A 16,595-nucleotide genomic window follows, 5' to 3' on the forward strand; every position below is an offset into this window, starting at 1 on the left:
TCTTGGCTAGAGTTCGTCAGGGACACTAACTGTCCTTTTTATTCTTTACCGCGCTCTGTAGAATCTCAGTGGTCCACACATAACCCTTCGCAGGCGAGCCTTCTCCTAAATGCGCGTTCCCTTTTCACGGGGGTGGAGCTAAAAAAACGCATCCTGATGGGGGAACCAACTTCGACACAGCACCAGATTGTTTGTATGAGGTAGCCTACGTGAGTGTATCACACAAGGTAGGGAGCAAAGTTCTTTAATGTTATGTGAAGAAAACAACGTTATTGTTTGCATGAAGTAGCTTACTTCATTGAGAATATGTGCTACCATTTTACATTGCTACTAGCATTTACTAACATTTGTATTTGTATGTATCTGAGCAATGTACTTTCATAAAAAAAGGTTTGTTTAATAAATACAGATCTTACAACCATACATAATCTGTATACATTTTATTTTTCTGCTAAAAAGACTTGAAAAGACTCGAAAGTCAAACCGTAGGACTTTGGACTTGACTTGAGACTTGTTGGCTTTGACTTGGGACTTGACTCGGGACTTGCCTGTCTTGACTCGGGACTTGACTCAGGACTTGAGGGCAATGAATTGAGACTTACTTGTGACTTGCCAAACAATGACTTTGTCCCACCTCTGGCTGGGACTATGAATTGTTTTCCCATACTGAATCTTCACTTAAATCTTTCCTTCTCCCATTCTAGAACAGTTTGTTTTATTTATTTATTTATTTATTTATTGTTATTCTTTATTTACTAACTATCCTAGTGACTATGACTTGATGACTCAATTCTTCTTACACCAGGTACATATACAATTTCATATAATTTGTTTCTTTACACATTGTATAAATCTTTCACCTTTTACTAAATACTTTCTTGGGGAGACACATTGTAACCAAACATACATGCCAAATAAAAATGGCTACAGATCCACGTGCCTATTACGAAATGTGGTCTTTATTTTAGTTTTATATGTTTCTTCCAGCTGCTTCTTGTGCTACTGCACCACCACCGCTTCACAGAGAACAACAGGCATTGAGACCAAAGAGGTTCCTAGCCAAATGTCCTCCTATGCTGGGACTATGAATTGTTTTCCCATATTGAATCTTCACTTAAATCTTTCCTTCTCACATTCTAGAACAGTTTGTTTTATTTATTTATTTATTGTTATTCTTTATTTACTAACTATCCTAGTGACTATGACTTGATGACTCAATTCTTCTTACACCAGGTGTGTACAGGTTTAACTGTACTTGCAGTTCTCAAAAATATCTATACATTAAATCGCATACAACATAATATTATCTTTCCTTAAAGCAGGCATCTACATAATATTAAGCGGTTTTAGGATTTTTACAAAAGCCTATACTCCACTATACCTGAATTTCACTGATGGAATTGTAGATGCTTTGTCATATTATAGCCTGTCTTTATTCATATACTTAGTGTAAAATAATTAAATATTTAATATTCTTGATGTTGTTGCATGTGTTTTGTTTCATTTTCTTAATGTAACAATAATTAGTTTATCTGTGGTTACCGTAAAATAAAAAGAACAGCGTCTGCAGTGGAACCGCTTTGTTCTTGATTTTGAAAATGATTTAACAGCGCCACAAAGCGTTCGTGGCCAAAAATATATTACATCCGTAGTGGTTTAGGGAAAGAATTCGGTCACTTCCGGTCGCCCAAAAGCGCGTGCACGCATTGGTGGTTCAGTGGTAGAATTCTCGCCTGCCACGCGGGAGGCCCGGGTTCGATTCCCGGCCAATGCAACACATTTTTTTAATATATATTTAAAAAAATTTTTAGATATATTTTCTTATGCAAATCATCATGTTTGATCAAAAGAGGGTTCGATTCCCGGCCAATGCAACACATTTTTTTAATATATATGTTTTAAAAAATGTTTAGATATATATTTCTTATGTAAATCTTCATATTTGATCAAAAGAAAATGTTGACTTGATACCTCACATGATCAAAGTAACTCTTCATTTTATTCTTCTTATATGTTTAAAAAGGGGGAAAAAATTATTGAACTGATTTGGTGACTAACACTTACATGAATGTGTTTACAGGGAATGAATGTTGCTCTCACTGCCTAAGACTAATTATAACGTTTAAATATTCATTCATAAAATGTTGACAATTTGTAGATTTGTAAGAAACAGAGGAGTATGCATTGTTAAAACATTTGGTTACGTATTGTTTCACTATGTCTGGTCGAGATAATCAGGAAAGGTAAATTGTGACTTCTATCTTTACTAGCACCAATTTTTGTAAATGCACACACTCTCCTCATCGTCCGTTCCACCTCCACTGAAGGGTACACAAGTAGGTGTTGATTGTGTCACATTTCTTCTAAATAACAGTTTATCCATATAAACCGTCCTGTCATATTTATTTATGTAATGCACTGAGTGTTGATGTGATTATTTATATAAATCTTTCTGTTAAAGGTAATCAACTAACAGTTTAGTTGCTTGTCACGCCTTCCTTCTTGCAACCCCAGCTCTGTCATCTGTAAAAAGTCCTGTGCCCTTGCCTTGGGAGAAGATATTTCCCATGCCAGACCAAGCAAGTCCTCTGTCCACAGAGTCAACCATCAGAGTACCAGGTGTGTACAGGTTAAACTATACTTGCAGTTCTCAAAAATATCTATACAGTAAATCGCATACAACATAATATTAACTTTCTTTAAAGCAGGCATCTGAATGATATTAAGCGGTTTTAGGATTTTTACAAAAGCCTATACTCCACTATACCTGAATTTCACTGACGGAATTGTAGATGCTTTGTCATATTATAGCCTGTCTTTATTCATATACTTAGTGTAAAATAATTAAATATTTAATATTCTTGATGTTGTTGCATGTGTTTTGTTTCATTTTCGTAATGTAACAATAAATTGTTCATCTGTGGTTACCGTAAAATAAAAAATAACAGCGTCTGCAGTGGAACCGCTTTGGTCTTGAATTTGAAAATAATGCAACAGCGCCACAAAGCGTTCGTGGCCAAAAATATATCACATCCGTAGTGGTTTAGGGAAAGAATTTGATCACTTCCGGTCGTCCAAAAGCGCGAGCACGCATTGGTGGTTCAGTGGTAGAATTCTCGCCTGCCACGCGGGAGGCCCGGGTTCGATTCCCGGCCAATGCAACACATTTTTTAATATATATGTTTTAAAAAAAATGTTTATATATATCTTTCTTATGTAAAGCTTCATGTTTGATCAAAAGAAAATTTGTACATATACAATTTCATATAATTTGTTTCTTTACACATTGTATAAATCTTTCACCTTTTACTAAATACTTTCTTGGGGAGACACATTGTAACTAAACATACATGCCAAATTAAAAATGGCTACAGATCTGTGTGCCTATTATGAATTACATGAATGTGTTTACAGGGTATCATGTTGCACTCACTGCCTAAGACTAATAATAACATTTAAATATTCATTCATAAAATGTTGACAATTTGTAGATTTGTAAGAAACAGAGGAGTATGCATTGTTAAAACATTTGGTTATGTATTGTTTCACTATGTCTTTCACTATGAAGATAGTGTCACTGTGGTGTTTCCCTCTCCAGCCAGAATTAATACATAGCATTTATGCACTTCCCTCCCCCAGGTATTTCATCCCATTTTTATATGGAAGCCAGAGAACGATAACCTAATGAGGAGGCTAAGAAACTTTGCGATCCCTTAAAAGTTGTGTTTAGCCTCAGGACCTTGTGTAATTGTAATTGACCTTGTGTAATAGCCTGGAAGCGTCTCTTCTATCTGGGCTTCATCATATAACTCCATGCTTCCATATCAACTATACTCAGCAAAAAAATAAACGTCCTCTGACTTTCAACTGTTTTTACATTCAGTAAACTTAATGTGTAAATATTTGTATGAACACTAAAAGAGTCAACACCATAAAACATAAACTAAAAATCTTTCACAATGTGTCCCTGAATGAAGGGAGGCTCAAAATCAAAAGTACCAGTCAGTATCTGGTGTGGCCACCAGCTGCTTGAAGTACTGCAGTGCATCTCCTCCTCATGGACTGCCTATTGCGGACAGTCTGAGCACTGATGGAGGGATTGTGTGTTCCTGGTGTGACTCGGGCAGTTGTTGTGGCCATCCTGTACCTGTCACGCAGGTGTGATATTCGGATGTAGCGATCCTGTCAGGTCAAACGTGGTCTTCCACTGCGAGGATGATCAGCTGTCCTTCCTGTCTCCCTGTAGCGCCGTCTTAGGCGTCTCACAGTGCGGACATGGCAATTTATTGCCCTAGCCACATCAGCAGTCCTCATTCCTCCCTGCAGCATGCCTAATGCACGTTCACTCAGATGAGCAGGGACCCTGGGACACTTTCTGTAAGCTGTTAAGGTCTTAACGACCATTCCACAGGTGCATTTTAATTAATTGATTATGGTTTATTGAACATGCATGGAAAACATTGCTTAAACCCTTTACAATGAAGAGTTGTAAAGTTTTTTGGATTTTTACAACATTATTGTTGAAATACACAGTCCTGAAAAAGGAACGTTTCTTTTTTTGCTGAGTATATATTTAAACAAATAAATAAGTCGATGGCAGGAAATATGTTTGTATGTTTGGCAGGAAATATGTAAATATGTTTGTAAATATTTTAATTTCTCTAATTATTTTAGTTTTAAGTGTTTAAGATTTATGTGTAAATCACTGTTTTTCCGTCTTTTCGTATAAGCTAACCTCAATAGAGTCCAGTGGCTTAAAATGACAGCTGCTGAGCTGCCAGTGATCCAGACTCCCTCTGCCCTCAGGACCTGTCTGACCCATCCTGGTGCCCTTCTTCTGGTTGGAGATTTCGTCGCATGGATGCCCCTGTGTCTCTTTGGAATGCGTCTGGTGTCTGGGGATGGTTTCACTATGAAGACGGTTCGGGCCTCAACTGGTGTTGACAGCTGTTTCTCTGAGGACTTGACTTGGCTGTGGTTGCTCGATAGTTCAAGACTGCAATTGCCTCCAATAACTACCTGGACTCCATATTAACATCAATTAACATCAACTGTTTTAGCTGAACTGGCTGCCACCTAATACGCAGTATAAATACAGACCAATTCCTGCTTCCTGTTTCACCCAAATGAGGATGAACACTGCTCTGAGCCAATTTAATTGACAATACGTAATTTTAACAGTGTGTGCCTCAAGAATTATCCCATATATGAGCATATTTGAATACCAATCATTTTCCAAGGTGAGATTTTGCGTAACTGTTGGTGCCTTTATTTTGCCTTAATTAATGGTCTTCTCAAAAATTAAAATAACATTTTAAATCTCTTTAGTTTTTCTGGTCTGCCCTGAGCCCTGACCTCAACTTCAATTAACACATTTGGAATCATGGGCTAGATTAAGTCCATCTCTGTAGGACCTTGCAGGTAGTAAAACTCATTAAATGAAGACACAGAAACAAGAGAGGCCATCGTAGATATTTAATAAATTAAAACATGGTACAAAAGAGAGAAAAAAAAGTCAAACTAATGTACATTTCTTCACTTTTTTCTTCACCCTCCCCTTCTCTAAAATATATCCACAACTGGTAAACAACATGGCAGGCTGAGGAAGTATCCTTACCAGCCAAATGCACACAACACATTCTGTTGCTGCATGCCCGATTCAACTGCCTCAAAAACAAAACAGACATGCTACATGTTTGCAGGCAGCAGCTGGGCAGTGGACAGAAACACAGGGGCACCCAGCCACTGAAGTGCCCCATTCAAGGGCTTCTAATGGCAAACACATGTGGACTTGTAGTATACTGTAGATCATTTTCAGTTTTATTATTAGTGCACTCAACAGTGTACAGAAGCTGCAATCTTGACAAGCAAGTGTACAACGACACATGCATGTGCATACATACATACACACAAAATAGCATCCGAAATAAATGATCGTTGCCACCCGTACAGTGTTGGGTGCACAGCTTACACTTGACCACTGTCCTCGCTCTCTCTTTTTACCTGACATTCTGGATATTCTTTCTACTCAAATGACACACTGACATCTACAGGTGTATCTCACAGCCATTATAGGCTTCCAGCAGCTTTTCCAAGAGGACACCATACACAGGGCAGAAAACTAAAATCAGAACTTTTTTCATGATCGTTAAAGTCTGTTCTATCACAATTTTTCAGAGTATCTGTAAAATCAAGTCTAATCAACCTTGTGCATGCTGCCAACATTATATATTAAAATAATAAATTTTTAATCGTAAAAAAGGCCATGACAAAAGTCATAACCTTTTTTTCTCCTCCTCAATCACGTTATGAGTGGAGTCTAGTTAGATTATACAGACATGTATATATAAAGCCACAGAGAAAAATTATTGGTCCCTCTCTTTGTCAGCAGCAGTATCTGCAAGATCCATAACTCGGACAATTCCCACAGTCTGACAGATAGTATGTGTTTATATATGTGTATATATATATTTACTTTAGATCTCAGTATCTTTAAATTACAAAATAAAACATTTAACTACCACTATTCCATGGTTGATACAATGTCAGAAATTATCACAAGTAAACAGCCTAGGAGCCACGGAAGATCAAGAACATGAGAAGAGGTTGTGGAGGTGAAGTGAAAGTGAACAACGCACATGCTGAAATAGTTGCGAGGGGAGCAAAGGGAGAAAGACGTATATGAAAAGTACTGCTTCGATAAAACAGTACAGCTCACATCCAAGAGGGTCCAAACCGGCACAAAGAAAGAAAAACAAAAAAAAACTAAAAATATATTATAGAGTGCCCTCTTTAGTTCCTTACAGTGCATGCTCTGAACAATATCCACCTGTCAGGCTTTCACTACGCTATTATTCAGGTCTGAGTTTCCGTTAAAGTGATGGAGCCACTACAAACTTTGGACTTCAGTGCTCAGTACTCTGCTGCATACTCTGTGCCGTGCAGCCCTCGACACACCAGGGTGAACTCTTTCACTATGTCCTTCACCCGTCGCTTATTCACTCGCTCCCTGAGAGAAAGAGATGGACAGAGAGATATTAGAATAAAACTGTAGAGTATATACAAGCCCAAAAGAACTTTTATTAAGAATTATTTATTACGAGCAGGAACAATAATGTACACACAACAGAGACCTAGATAGGTTCGGTTCTGGATATACATGGGACCCACTCTGAGAAATCCAACTAAAGTTACAAACCTTAAAAATAATGGATATTCCTAACAAGGTTAACTGTAACACACTTTAAAAAACCAAGCGCATAAAAATGGGTCACTTTAAACCATGTGAGAATGGTTAACCCAAGTTTGCCAGAGTATTCGGATTGAGGGTACCTCTTTTTGGGAGTCTCTGTGTGGTTCTTTTGTCCGCACCAGAGTGTGATTACTGTGTTCACAGCAGATGAAGTCGATTTAAACAAACTAAAGCCGGTAGGTGTGAAAGCATTCTTAGTTACTGAGGTGAGTGTGAGCAGTACCTAAGGATCTGCTGGCTGAATGTGTCTTTCTGTTCGTCAGAGACTCGGGATGAGGGGAAACCTGGAGACTGCAGGGCCTCTTTGAGCCACACAGTGAGCAAACTGAAACAGTGCTTATTCATAGAGAACAACACCTCTGCAAACTGGTCCATTAGACTGCGTGAAGACTGACCTCCGATTGCCTACAAGAAAAGACAGAGAGAGGGAAGCGAGAGAGGAGAATGACCATGTTAGACTTGGTTTGTACATAGATGTGAGATCACGAGATGCTTAGTGACTTACCTCAAGGACAGCCAGCAACAGGAGCTTGCCATTTTCTTGCACAACCTGGGCCACAGGAGGAACATCGGCGCAGTGCGGCAATAGCTCAGTCTGTCCAACACACACATAAAAAATAAAAAAAAACTCTTAAAACAACAATGGCTACACAATAATGTTTTTTTGACTCATATCAGGATTATTAGATATTAAAGAATACTATATTTTTAGATAATACACCAACTATCAGAAAGGTTGATGTGCAATAATACAGCACTATATTCTAACTTACAAAGAAGAGGCAAGTAGACTTGACAGTAGGGGCCTCTGGAAATTTTAGTGACAAAATTCCTGCGGCAAAGACAAACAAGAATTAGATGTAAAGTTACCCCATGGGATTTTTATTCTTCTTTTAAACTTCATTATATTCTCAGTATGATTTGCAGACAACCATTCATTCAATCAAAATGATCATGATGTCACTTCTTAGGTTCAGACCTTAAACAGTGACTTACCACAATGGAACACCGCTTTCACGTCAAGATTCTCAGATAAAAACAAATCGGGCTTCCGTTTGAGAGCCTACAAATCAGACACAACCAGTGAACATGACATACAGCCTAACTCCTGGATAACCTCTGGATCCGTTCAGAGCCAACCCACACTCCTACCCAAGATATTACCTTCTGCTCCTCTACGATGTGCTTAATTTAACAAAAAAAAAAAAAAAAACTTAATGTACATTAACTTATTTTAATGCAAACTGATCACGTAAGTAAGAAATCAACTGTGAAAAATCAAATACTGAAATTTAACTTAAGTCAAACTAAAAGTGGCATGATTTCCTCATTTCTTTTTCTTTTCTTTAAATTAATTCCACTACTTGTCCTTCCTGGACCGAGTATGCAACAAAAATCTAAGTAACATGTACGGATAAAGACAACTAATGCATTAAGGAACTTATTGAGGATGAGAGGATACTGAGGAAAGGAGGAACAGAGAAGGACAGAAGGACTGAGAGAAAGAGAAAAAAACAGATGGACCTGAGGTCCAGCCAAAGGCAGAAATGAGTGGAGGCAATGAGAACTGACGATGTAAACCAAATGGTAGACAAAGGGTGCCAATTCAACAGTATTAATTAGAATGTTAAATTAACTGGGGTTTAGGTTTTGAGACTGGAGTGATGCTGGGAGTGGGGGCCTTAGAGACTGTAACTGTGTTTTAATCAACCTGAAAGGTCTCCATTTAGAAGTGTTCATATGACATGTTTAAAAATTCACTAAATCCATCATTTACATCATTCTATAGTAAAAAGGAACAATACTATAATTACTTGGGGTAATAAAAGTAAACTGTTGATATGGCATTAAAGAATATAGTTGTAAATGTTGTTAAATGTTCTTAATAGTTTAACAACAAATGCTGAATTGATCATTTTTAATTAATGTTGGTACAATAAGGGATATAAATGTCAAAATGTGAGGTCATACTGTTATTGATGTTGATTGTTTCTTAAAACAATAAATATTGTTTTATGGTTACTATATATATATATATATATATATATATATATATATATATTTATCCATTTACAGTTACATAGTGTTGTTTAACATATGTGACATAATTAATTTCTGTTCTCATTTACATTACAGAAGAATAAAAATCTCATGCAGACAAACCACTAAGCTCAAAAGGGCCTCTGCCCTTTAGAAACTTAAGGAAACGGGTGAACCTAAAAGTAAAAATATAAAAAAATATATATATACACTATAATTTGTTAAATGACATTTAAAAGAATTGTTTACTGAAAGGCTTAAGTGATCGTCAACAAGTCATTTTGAATTGGCATAGATAAATCTAAAACATATTTTTATATAGGCACTAACATATACTGAAGTACAATACTGAAATATGCTGCTTGGCCCCAAAAAAAAAAAAAAAAAAAAGGCATTAACTCTAATATGTTGTCGGACATTTGTCATCGCGCTGTTTCAACAACATTATGCAATGTCACAATATTTGATTTCCATCCAGACTTGCATTCATTTATTGCTAAGAGCACAAATTCTGTTAAGTTTTCTTCAGAACATCTCTGGCTTTCACTGGGGTTAGAATTTATGTGTGAAAATGATTCCTCATGCTCCCGGAGCCACCTTTTACAATTCAGGTCACCAGCTGACTTCATTTTATTGCCACAAAATGTTGCTGAGCCTAGACCTGACCAACTGCAGCAGCCCCAGATCATAACACTGCCTCCAGAGACTTGTATAGTAAACAAGCAACAATCTACTGTGCATTTTTTCACCAAGTGATTTTCGATCAAGGCCAAATAGATGACAGTTCAGCACTATCCTTCCAGATATAATGTGTTTGAACAGTTTTTAACCCAATTGCAATAATCTAAGCAACATCCTTAGTGGTTTATTTATTTCATGCAGGCCCTTGATGCTTCTGAAACACTGCAATATGTTTTCCACGATCATGGGATAAGCCCTAGAAAACAATTCCTTGGTTGTTTAGGAAATAAGAAGCTACTCACTGCATTAGTTAGGGTTAAAATGAATGTGATCTGAAACAAATTCACCACTACAGTAATTATCCAATGAAAGGCTCCGAATTATTAGCTTATTTCATTCCAAGCAGGGCATTTTTTTGGCCAGGAAGTGTGTAAAATTGGTTAATTAGTTCTGCACCCTTACAGAAACCACATTGATAAACAACAGGAACAGCTTGGATTGCAATAACAGTGACATTTCTAAAGAACCCCAACTCACAGATCACCCAGTTGTCTGTACATGAAATGTATGACTTCATACAGTATGTTAACACTCCAAAAGTGGCTGTTTCCTCCTCTGAAATGATCGATCACATTTCTGAGGTGCTGACCAGGCTCACCACAACCAAGACTTTTGAAGGAGAGACTGCGTCAGTCATCCAAAAGTGCTCCTTTGTCGGCTCAGGCAAAGAAAAGGGTGACCTCAGACCCAAAATCAGAGGGTAGAAAAAAAAAGGAAGGGAAAAAAAACAGAAGAACGAGAGAGAGAGAGAGAGAGAGAGAGAGAGAAACCCAAAGTGAATGAAATAAGAAACCAAAAACACACCTGAGCTTGGAGTTGCATAAATGAATCAACAATATCAGGATGATCCCTGGGCCCTAAAATATAATAAAGATGTAACTTAAGAAATAATAATAATAATAATAATAATAATATATACAAACAGCAACAGAACAGACCGAATAGTCATGTGGAAAGAAAAGGCAACAGAAAGGATCTCACTGAAATAATTGCACATGTGAGAAAAAGAGGGGAGACGAGAAGCATGTAAGGCTTGAAAAGCAGTCTCCCGAAAGAAAAAAAAATAAATCTTGAAACCAGAAAAAGTCATGAGTCAGGATAAAGAACTAACTGAAAGAGAAATAACGAGAAAGAAAAAAGAAAAAAGAAAAAAAAGAACAAACCTAAAAAACCAAAGTGGGTTTGGAGTGGGAACCCAGGAGGCACCTGCTACTGTTACAACTTATTTCCTCTCCTTTTTTTGGTTTCTCTTTTTTTACTTGGTGGTCTTAAAATTAGACATGCTTTCCCAACTGCCCCAACCCAGGGTTCACTGAAAAGTGTGGTCAACACAAGAGAATGGGGCATCACCTAGCCCCAAAACTCCCTTCCCCTAGCAGTTCCCACACTCCAAACAAGACCCCCATCACAGCTCTCCCCAATCCGCCCAGAAACACTTTTGAAAAACAAAAAAAACAAAGCTAAAGGAAAAACAGGCCATGGCAGGTTCTCAGAGCCACAGTTAAGGACCTGCTGGGGATCAGAGGGTTAACAACACATAAATACATGAGGTTAATCGGTGAACTGAGAGGCAAAACAAACTGTAAATGGATAAGGAGAAGGAGACAGATGCAGAGAAGATGAACAGTTATTATCTTGGAACACTGTGTCGAAAACAAGACAGGATGAAGGAATGGGAACTTTCCATGATGCTTTGGTTATTTATACATATATTTAAAAAAAAAAAAAAAAAAAAGCTTTTTGTGGTTACAATAGATCTTGCGGTCACCTAAAGTAATAAAGTACACCTGTTAGAAATATGTGAAGTTTGTTTGCTAGGAAAAAGATAGGTAAAAACAGACTGTTACATAAGCACTGAATGAGAAAAACGGTTAGTCTGTAATGCGTACCTTGCTGAAAGATGGTAAGGGTAACGGAGGTGACCAGCTCAAACAGGGCTTTGATTGGGGGAAAGTGGTCTGATTCGCCGGCAAATATATGCATCATCTAGTAAAAATCATTAAGACAAAACAGATTTTAAATCTTACAGCAGAAAAACACTATTCATTAGGGCAACATTTATGCAGTTATCTAATCAGCCAATTATATGGCAACAATGAAAGAAAAAGAAAAAAGTCATGCAGATTCAGGTCAGATACGTGATCTTTGCAACTTTAATCATGACACAAAAGGACTGGATTGAGTGTTTTAGAAATGGCTGATCTTCTGAAATGTTCACACACGATCTACGCAGTTTACACAGGACAGTTCTATGGGTGGAAATGCCTTGTTAATGGGAGACTTAGGGGTAAATAGCTATCCTGAATGATATAGTAACTCATATATAACCACTCGTGTGGTAAGCAGAAAATCATCTCAGGAACCACCAAACATAGAACACAGAGGTGGATGGGCTACAAGAGCAAGAGACCACATCAGGTTCCACTCCTGTCAGCTAAGAATAAGATTCTGAGAATATTATGGGCACAGAGTCACCCAAACTGGACAACTTTAGATTTAAATAAATAAATAAATAAATAAACAATTTAAAGAATCACCTGGTCTTCCAGTCTTCAGTTGTCCCGTTTCGATGAATTAAGAGCCATAAAAACCTTAGATTCTTAAGGTTTAAAGTGTTATCTATTTTGAGATGCTTTTCTGCTAACCAAGTTGGCAAGAAGTGATTATATGACAATCATGCTTTCTTTCTTCATTCTGATGTGAACATTAATTCAATTGTCAAATATAAATCAGCATTACACTACTATCAGTATTACCAGTATTACCTGGACTCCATATTAACATCAATTAAGATCAACTGTTATACTGAACTGCCTGCCACCTGAACCACAGTATGAATGCAGATCAATTTCTGCTATCCGTTATCACCCAGATGAGGATGGGTTCCCTGTTGAGTCCAGTTCCTCTCAAGGTTTCTTCCTATTGCCATCTCAGGGAGTTTTTCTTTGCCACTGTTGCCCTCAGCTTGCTCATCAGGGATTATCTGACGATTTTGATTCAAACTCATTCCATACAACTTAATTTTTTTTTTGATTGTGTAAAGCTATTTTGCGACAGTGACAATTGTTAAAAGCGCTATACAAATAAAAATGAATTGAATTACACTTGAACTCCCATTAGTTAAAATTAATAGCATCTGAATTTTAATTAAATTTATTCAAACAGATATTAGAAGTACTGCCACATGATGTGGTCAAACCAATGAAAATAGTTTCTTAAAGAAAAAAAGAATATTTAGAATTAATTACTTTAATTTCTTTAACAAACGTTAATATCTGTCTTTAATTTTTCATACTATATCTACAGTACTTCTGGCTTCCTATTCACTATATACCCTCAAAACATAACTTCAACAGAAATTTTTAGACATAAGGTCTTCTTCTTTGTCTTTCGGCTGTTCCCTTTCAGGGGTCGCCACAGCGAATCATCTGCCTCCATCTAACCCTATCTGCTGCATCCTCTTCTCTCGCACCAACTAACTTCATGTCCTCCCTCACTGCATCCATAAATCTCCTCTTTGGTCTTCCTCTAGATCTCCTGCCTGGCTGTCAAACCTTAGCATCCTTCTACCGATATATTCACCATCTCTCCTCTGAACATGTCCAAACCACCTCATTCTGGCCTCTCTGACTTTATCTCCAAAACATCTAACATGGGTTGTCCCTCTGATGAACTCATTCTTGATCCTATCCATCCTTGTCACTCCCAAGAAGAACCTCAACATCTTCAGCTCTGCTACCTCCAACTCTGCCTCCTGTCTTTTCTTCAGTGCCACTGTCTCTAAGCTGTAGAGCATAGCTGGTCTCACCGCTGTCCTGTACACCTTTTCTTTCATTCTCGCTGATACTCTTTTATCGCACAACACACCTGAAACTTTTCTCCACCCATTCCAACCTACCTGTACCCGCCTCTTCACCTCCTTTCCACACTCTCCGTTGGTCTGGACCGTTGACCCTAAGTACTTAAAGTGCTGCACCTTCTTAAACTCTGCTCCCTGTATCCTTACATTTCCTCTTGGGTTCCTCTCATTCACACACATGTATTCCGTCTTACTGCGGCTAACCTTCATTCCTCCGCTTTCCAGAGCATACCTCCACCTCTCCAAATTTTCTTCCACCTGTTCTCTGCTCTCGCTACAAAGCACAATGTCACCTGCAAACATCATAGTCCATGGAGACTCCTGTCTAACCTCATCTGTCATCCTGTCCATCACCAGAGCAAACAAAAAAGGCCTTAGAGCCGATCCTTGATGCAGACCCACCTCCACCTTGAACTCTTCTGTCACACTTACAGCACATCTCACTACTGTCTTACAGCTCTCATACATGTCCTGCACCACTCTAACATACTTCTCTGCCACTCCAGACTTTCTCATACAACACCACAGCTCCTCTCTCGGCACCCTGTCGTACGCCTTCTGTAATTCTACAAAGACACAACGCAACTTTTTAATCACCTTTTCTACTCTTTGTTCTCTTTCGTTTTCCTCATTCATCAACTCTTTAAAGTACATCCTTCCCATCTCTATCTTTCTGCCTCGCCAACCTGTACAGATCCACCTCACCCTCCTTACTATCCAATCTAGCATATAAGTCCTCATATGCTCTTTGTTTGGCCTTTGCCACCTTTACCTTCCCCTTACGCTGCATCTCCCTGTACTCCTGTCTACTCTCTTCAGTCCTCTCACAGTCCTACTTCTTCTTAGCTAGCCTCTTTCCCTATATACACTCCTGGAATTCCTTGTTTCACCACCAAGTCTTCTTGTCCACTATTGCCTTACTTGATGATACACCAAGTACCCTCCTACCTGTCTCCCTGATCACATTGGCTGTAGTTGTCCAATCAACTGAAAGCACCTCCTGACACCTATAGCCTTTCTCAACTCCTCCCTGAAGACTACACAACATACTTCCTTTCTCAGCTTCCACTACTTTGTCCTCTGCTCTGCCTTTGTCCTCTTCACCTTCCTCACCACCAGGGTTATTTTACACACCACCATTCTGTGTTATCTGGCTACACTCTCCCCTACCAAAACTTTGCAGCCACTAATCTCTTTCAGATTACAACATCAACACAAGATGTACTCTACCTGAGTGCTTCTGCCTCCACTCTAATATGTCACCCTATGTTCCTGCCTCTTCTGGAAGAAAGTATTTACTACTGCCATTTCCATCCTCTTTGCAAAGTCCACCACCATCTGTCCTTCTACATTCCTGTCCTGAAGACCAAACCTGCCCATCACATTTTCATCACCTCTGTTCCCTTCCCCAACATGTCCATTGAAGTCTGCACCAATCACCACTCTCTCGCCACTGGGGATGCTCTGCATCACTTCTAGCTCACTCCAGAATGTCTCCTTTTCTTCTAACTCATATCCTACCCGTGGGGCATAGCCATTAACAACATTTAACATCACCCCTTCAATATCCAGCTTCATACTCATCAACCTGTCTGATACTCTCTTTACCTCTAGAACATTCCTAACAAACTCCTCTTTCAGGAAAAAACTTTAGACATGGGGTACTATATCCTAAATAGAACACAGCCACATAAAAGCTGAATATGAAAGTATATAAATAAAATAAAAAAATCACTACGTACATGAATAATAATGAAATGATTTAATGAAATTTTAAGTATGCTTTAAAAAAAGCAAAAAAAAAAAAAAAAAAAAATCCTGACAGCCATAATGCCTACTTTCTAAGATGTGAGGTATGATTTTTGAATACATGTCTACGTCTAGCAGATTTGGTATATTTAAATGGCATCACTGCACATAGCTATGGCAACAGACTGGTGATTCAGAGGCAGGAAATGTCTGGGCTAATATGACTGAAATCCAAAGAGTGCATTTGTGGTTTAGCTGTGTGTATAAATTGTGTACCTGACGTGTCAGGTCTAATGCAGAGGCTTGTGGGATAGTGCTGTACATCTGACCCAGCATCTCACTCAGCTGAGACACCATAGGAGCAAAGTCATGAAGGAGAGTCTTTACTGACTTTTCAAAGATAGCACACACAGCCTTAAACAGCGAGAGAGAGAGAGAGAGAGAGAGAGAGAGAGAGTGAGGAAAAGAGAGACCAAAAAAGGGAGACACAAACAGAGAGAGAGAATGATTTTCATGGTAAAACTAACAACAAAATGCTTTAAAATGTCAATCAAATGAAGGAATAAATAAAAAACAAAACTTTTTAAAAAACTAAAAAATATAAGTTTCGAACAAATGTGAAAACAGGATGTTGCAGTCTTACCTCTACAACCTGAGAGTCATTCAGCCATTTACTAAGGACAGTGTGAATGAGGGCAAAAACCTGCTGCAACACCACCACTACCTAACACACAAAAAGACATACATAGTACACACAAAATTGGCAAAGCCCCTCTCTTTTCAGAAAGTGATATTTAGCATACGCATTACATAAGGAGGAAAAAGGAAATTAATGATAAGTAACATTTACACATTTTTTTTTTTTACTTTATCTTAATCTTTTTTTTGGTGCAACAAGGTTTCCTACTGTACCATTAACTATCAACTACCAGTAATGTAATAACTATGGTCATG

The 16,595-nt window shown here is 38.1% G+C and overlaps 1 protein-coding gene and 2 non-coding genes across 4 annotated transcripts in view; 2 read left to right on the top strand and 1 right to left on the bottom strand.

Moving 5' to 3' along the window:
- Positions 1-1,703: 1,703 nt before the first annotated feature.
- trnag-gcc (transfer RNA glycine (anticodon GCC)) lies at positions 1,704-1,774 on the top strand. Its single transcript has one exon. It is a non-coding gene; the product is annotated as a tRNA-Gly (tRNA).
- A 1,316-nt stretch (positions 1,775-3,090) lies between these two features.
- On the top strand, positions 3,091-3,161 carry trnag-gcc (transfer RNA glycine (anticodon GCC)). The gene has a single exon. It is a non-coding gene; the product is annotated as a tRNA-Gly (tRNA).
- A 2,299-nt stretch (positions 3,162-5,460) lies between these two features.
- The window catches only part of ipo13b (importin 13b), a 46,548-nt gene continuing 35,413 nt past the window's right edge, over positions 5,461-16,595 (bottom strand). The window contains exons 13-21 of one of the 2 annotated variants that reach the window (XM_053489009.1): positions 16,285-16,365; positions 15,918-16,055; positions 11,923-12,019; positions 10,838-10,890; positions 8,249-8,315; positions 8,026-8,084; positions 7,758-7,847; positions 7,476-7,657; positions 5,461-7,009 (exon numbers count right to left, since the gene is read on the bottom strand). In XM_053489009.1, coding sequence (XP_053344984.1) covers positions 6,913-7,009; positions 7,476-7,657; positions 7,758-7,847; positions 8,026-8,084; positions 8,249-8,315; positions 10,838-10,890; positions 11,923-12,019; positions 15,918-16,055; positions 16,285-16,365 — 864 coding nt within the window. In that variant the 3' untranslated portion in view covers positions 5,461-6,912. Of the gene's footprint in view, positions 7,010-7,475; positions 7,658-7,757; positions 7,848-8,025; positions 8,085-8,248; positions 8,316-10,837; positions 10,891-11,922; positions 12,020-15,917; positions 16,056-16,284; positions 16,366-16,595 lie in introns of those variants that run through there. The other variant, XR_008356581.1, reaches the window with a different exon arrangement.

This window comes from Clarias gariepinus, chromosome 27 (genome assembly GCF_024256425.1).
Source record: "Clarias gariepinus isolate MV-2021 ecotype Netherlands chromosome 27, CGAR_prim_01v2, whole genome shotgun sequence".
Classification (NCBI taxonomy): domain Eukaryota; kingdom Metazoa; phylum Chordata; class Actinopteri; order Siluriformes; family Clariidae; genus Clarias; species Clarias gariepinus.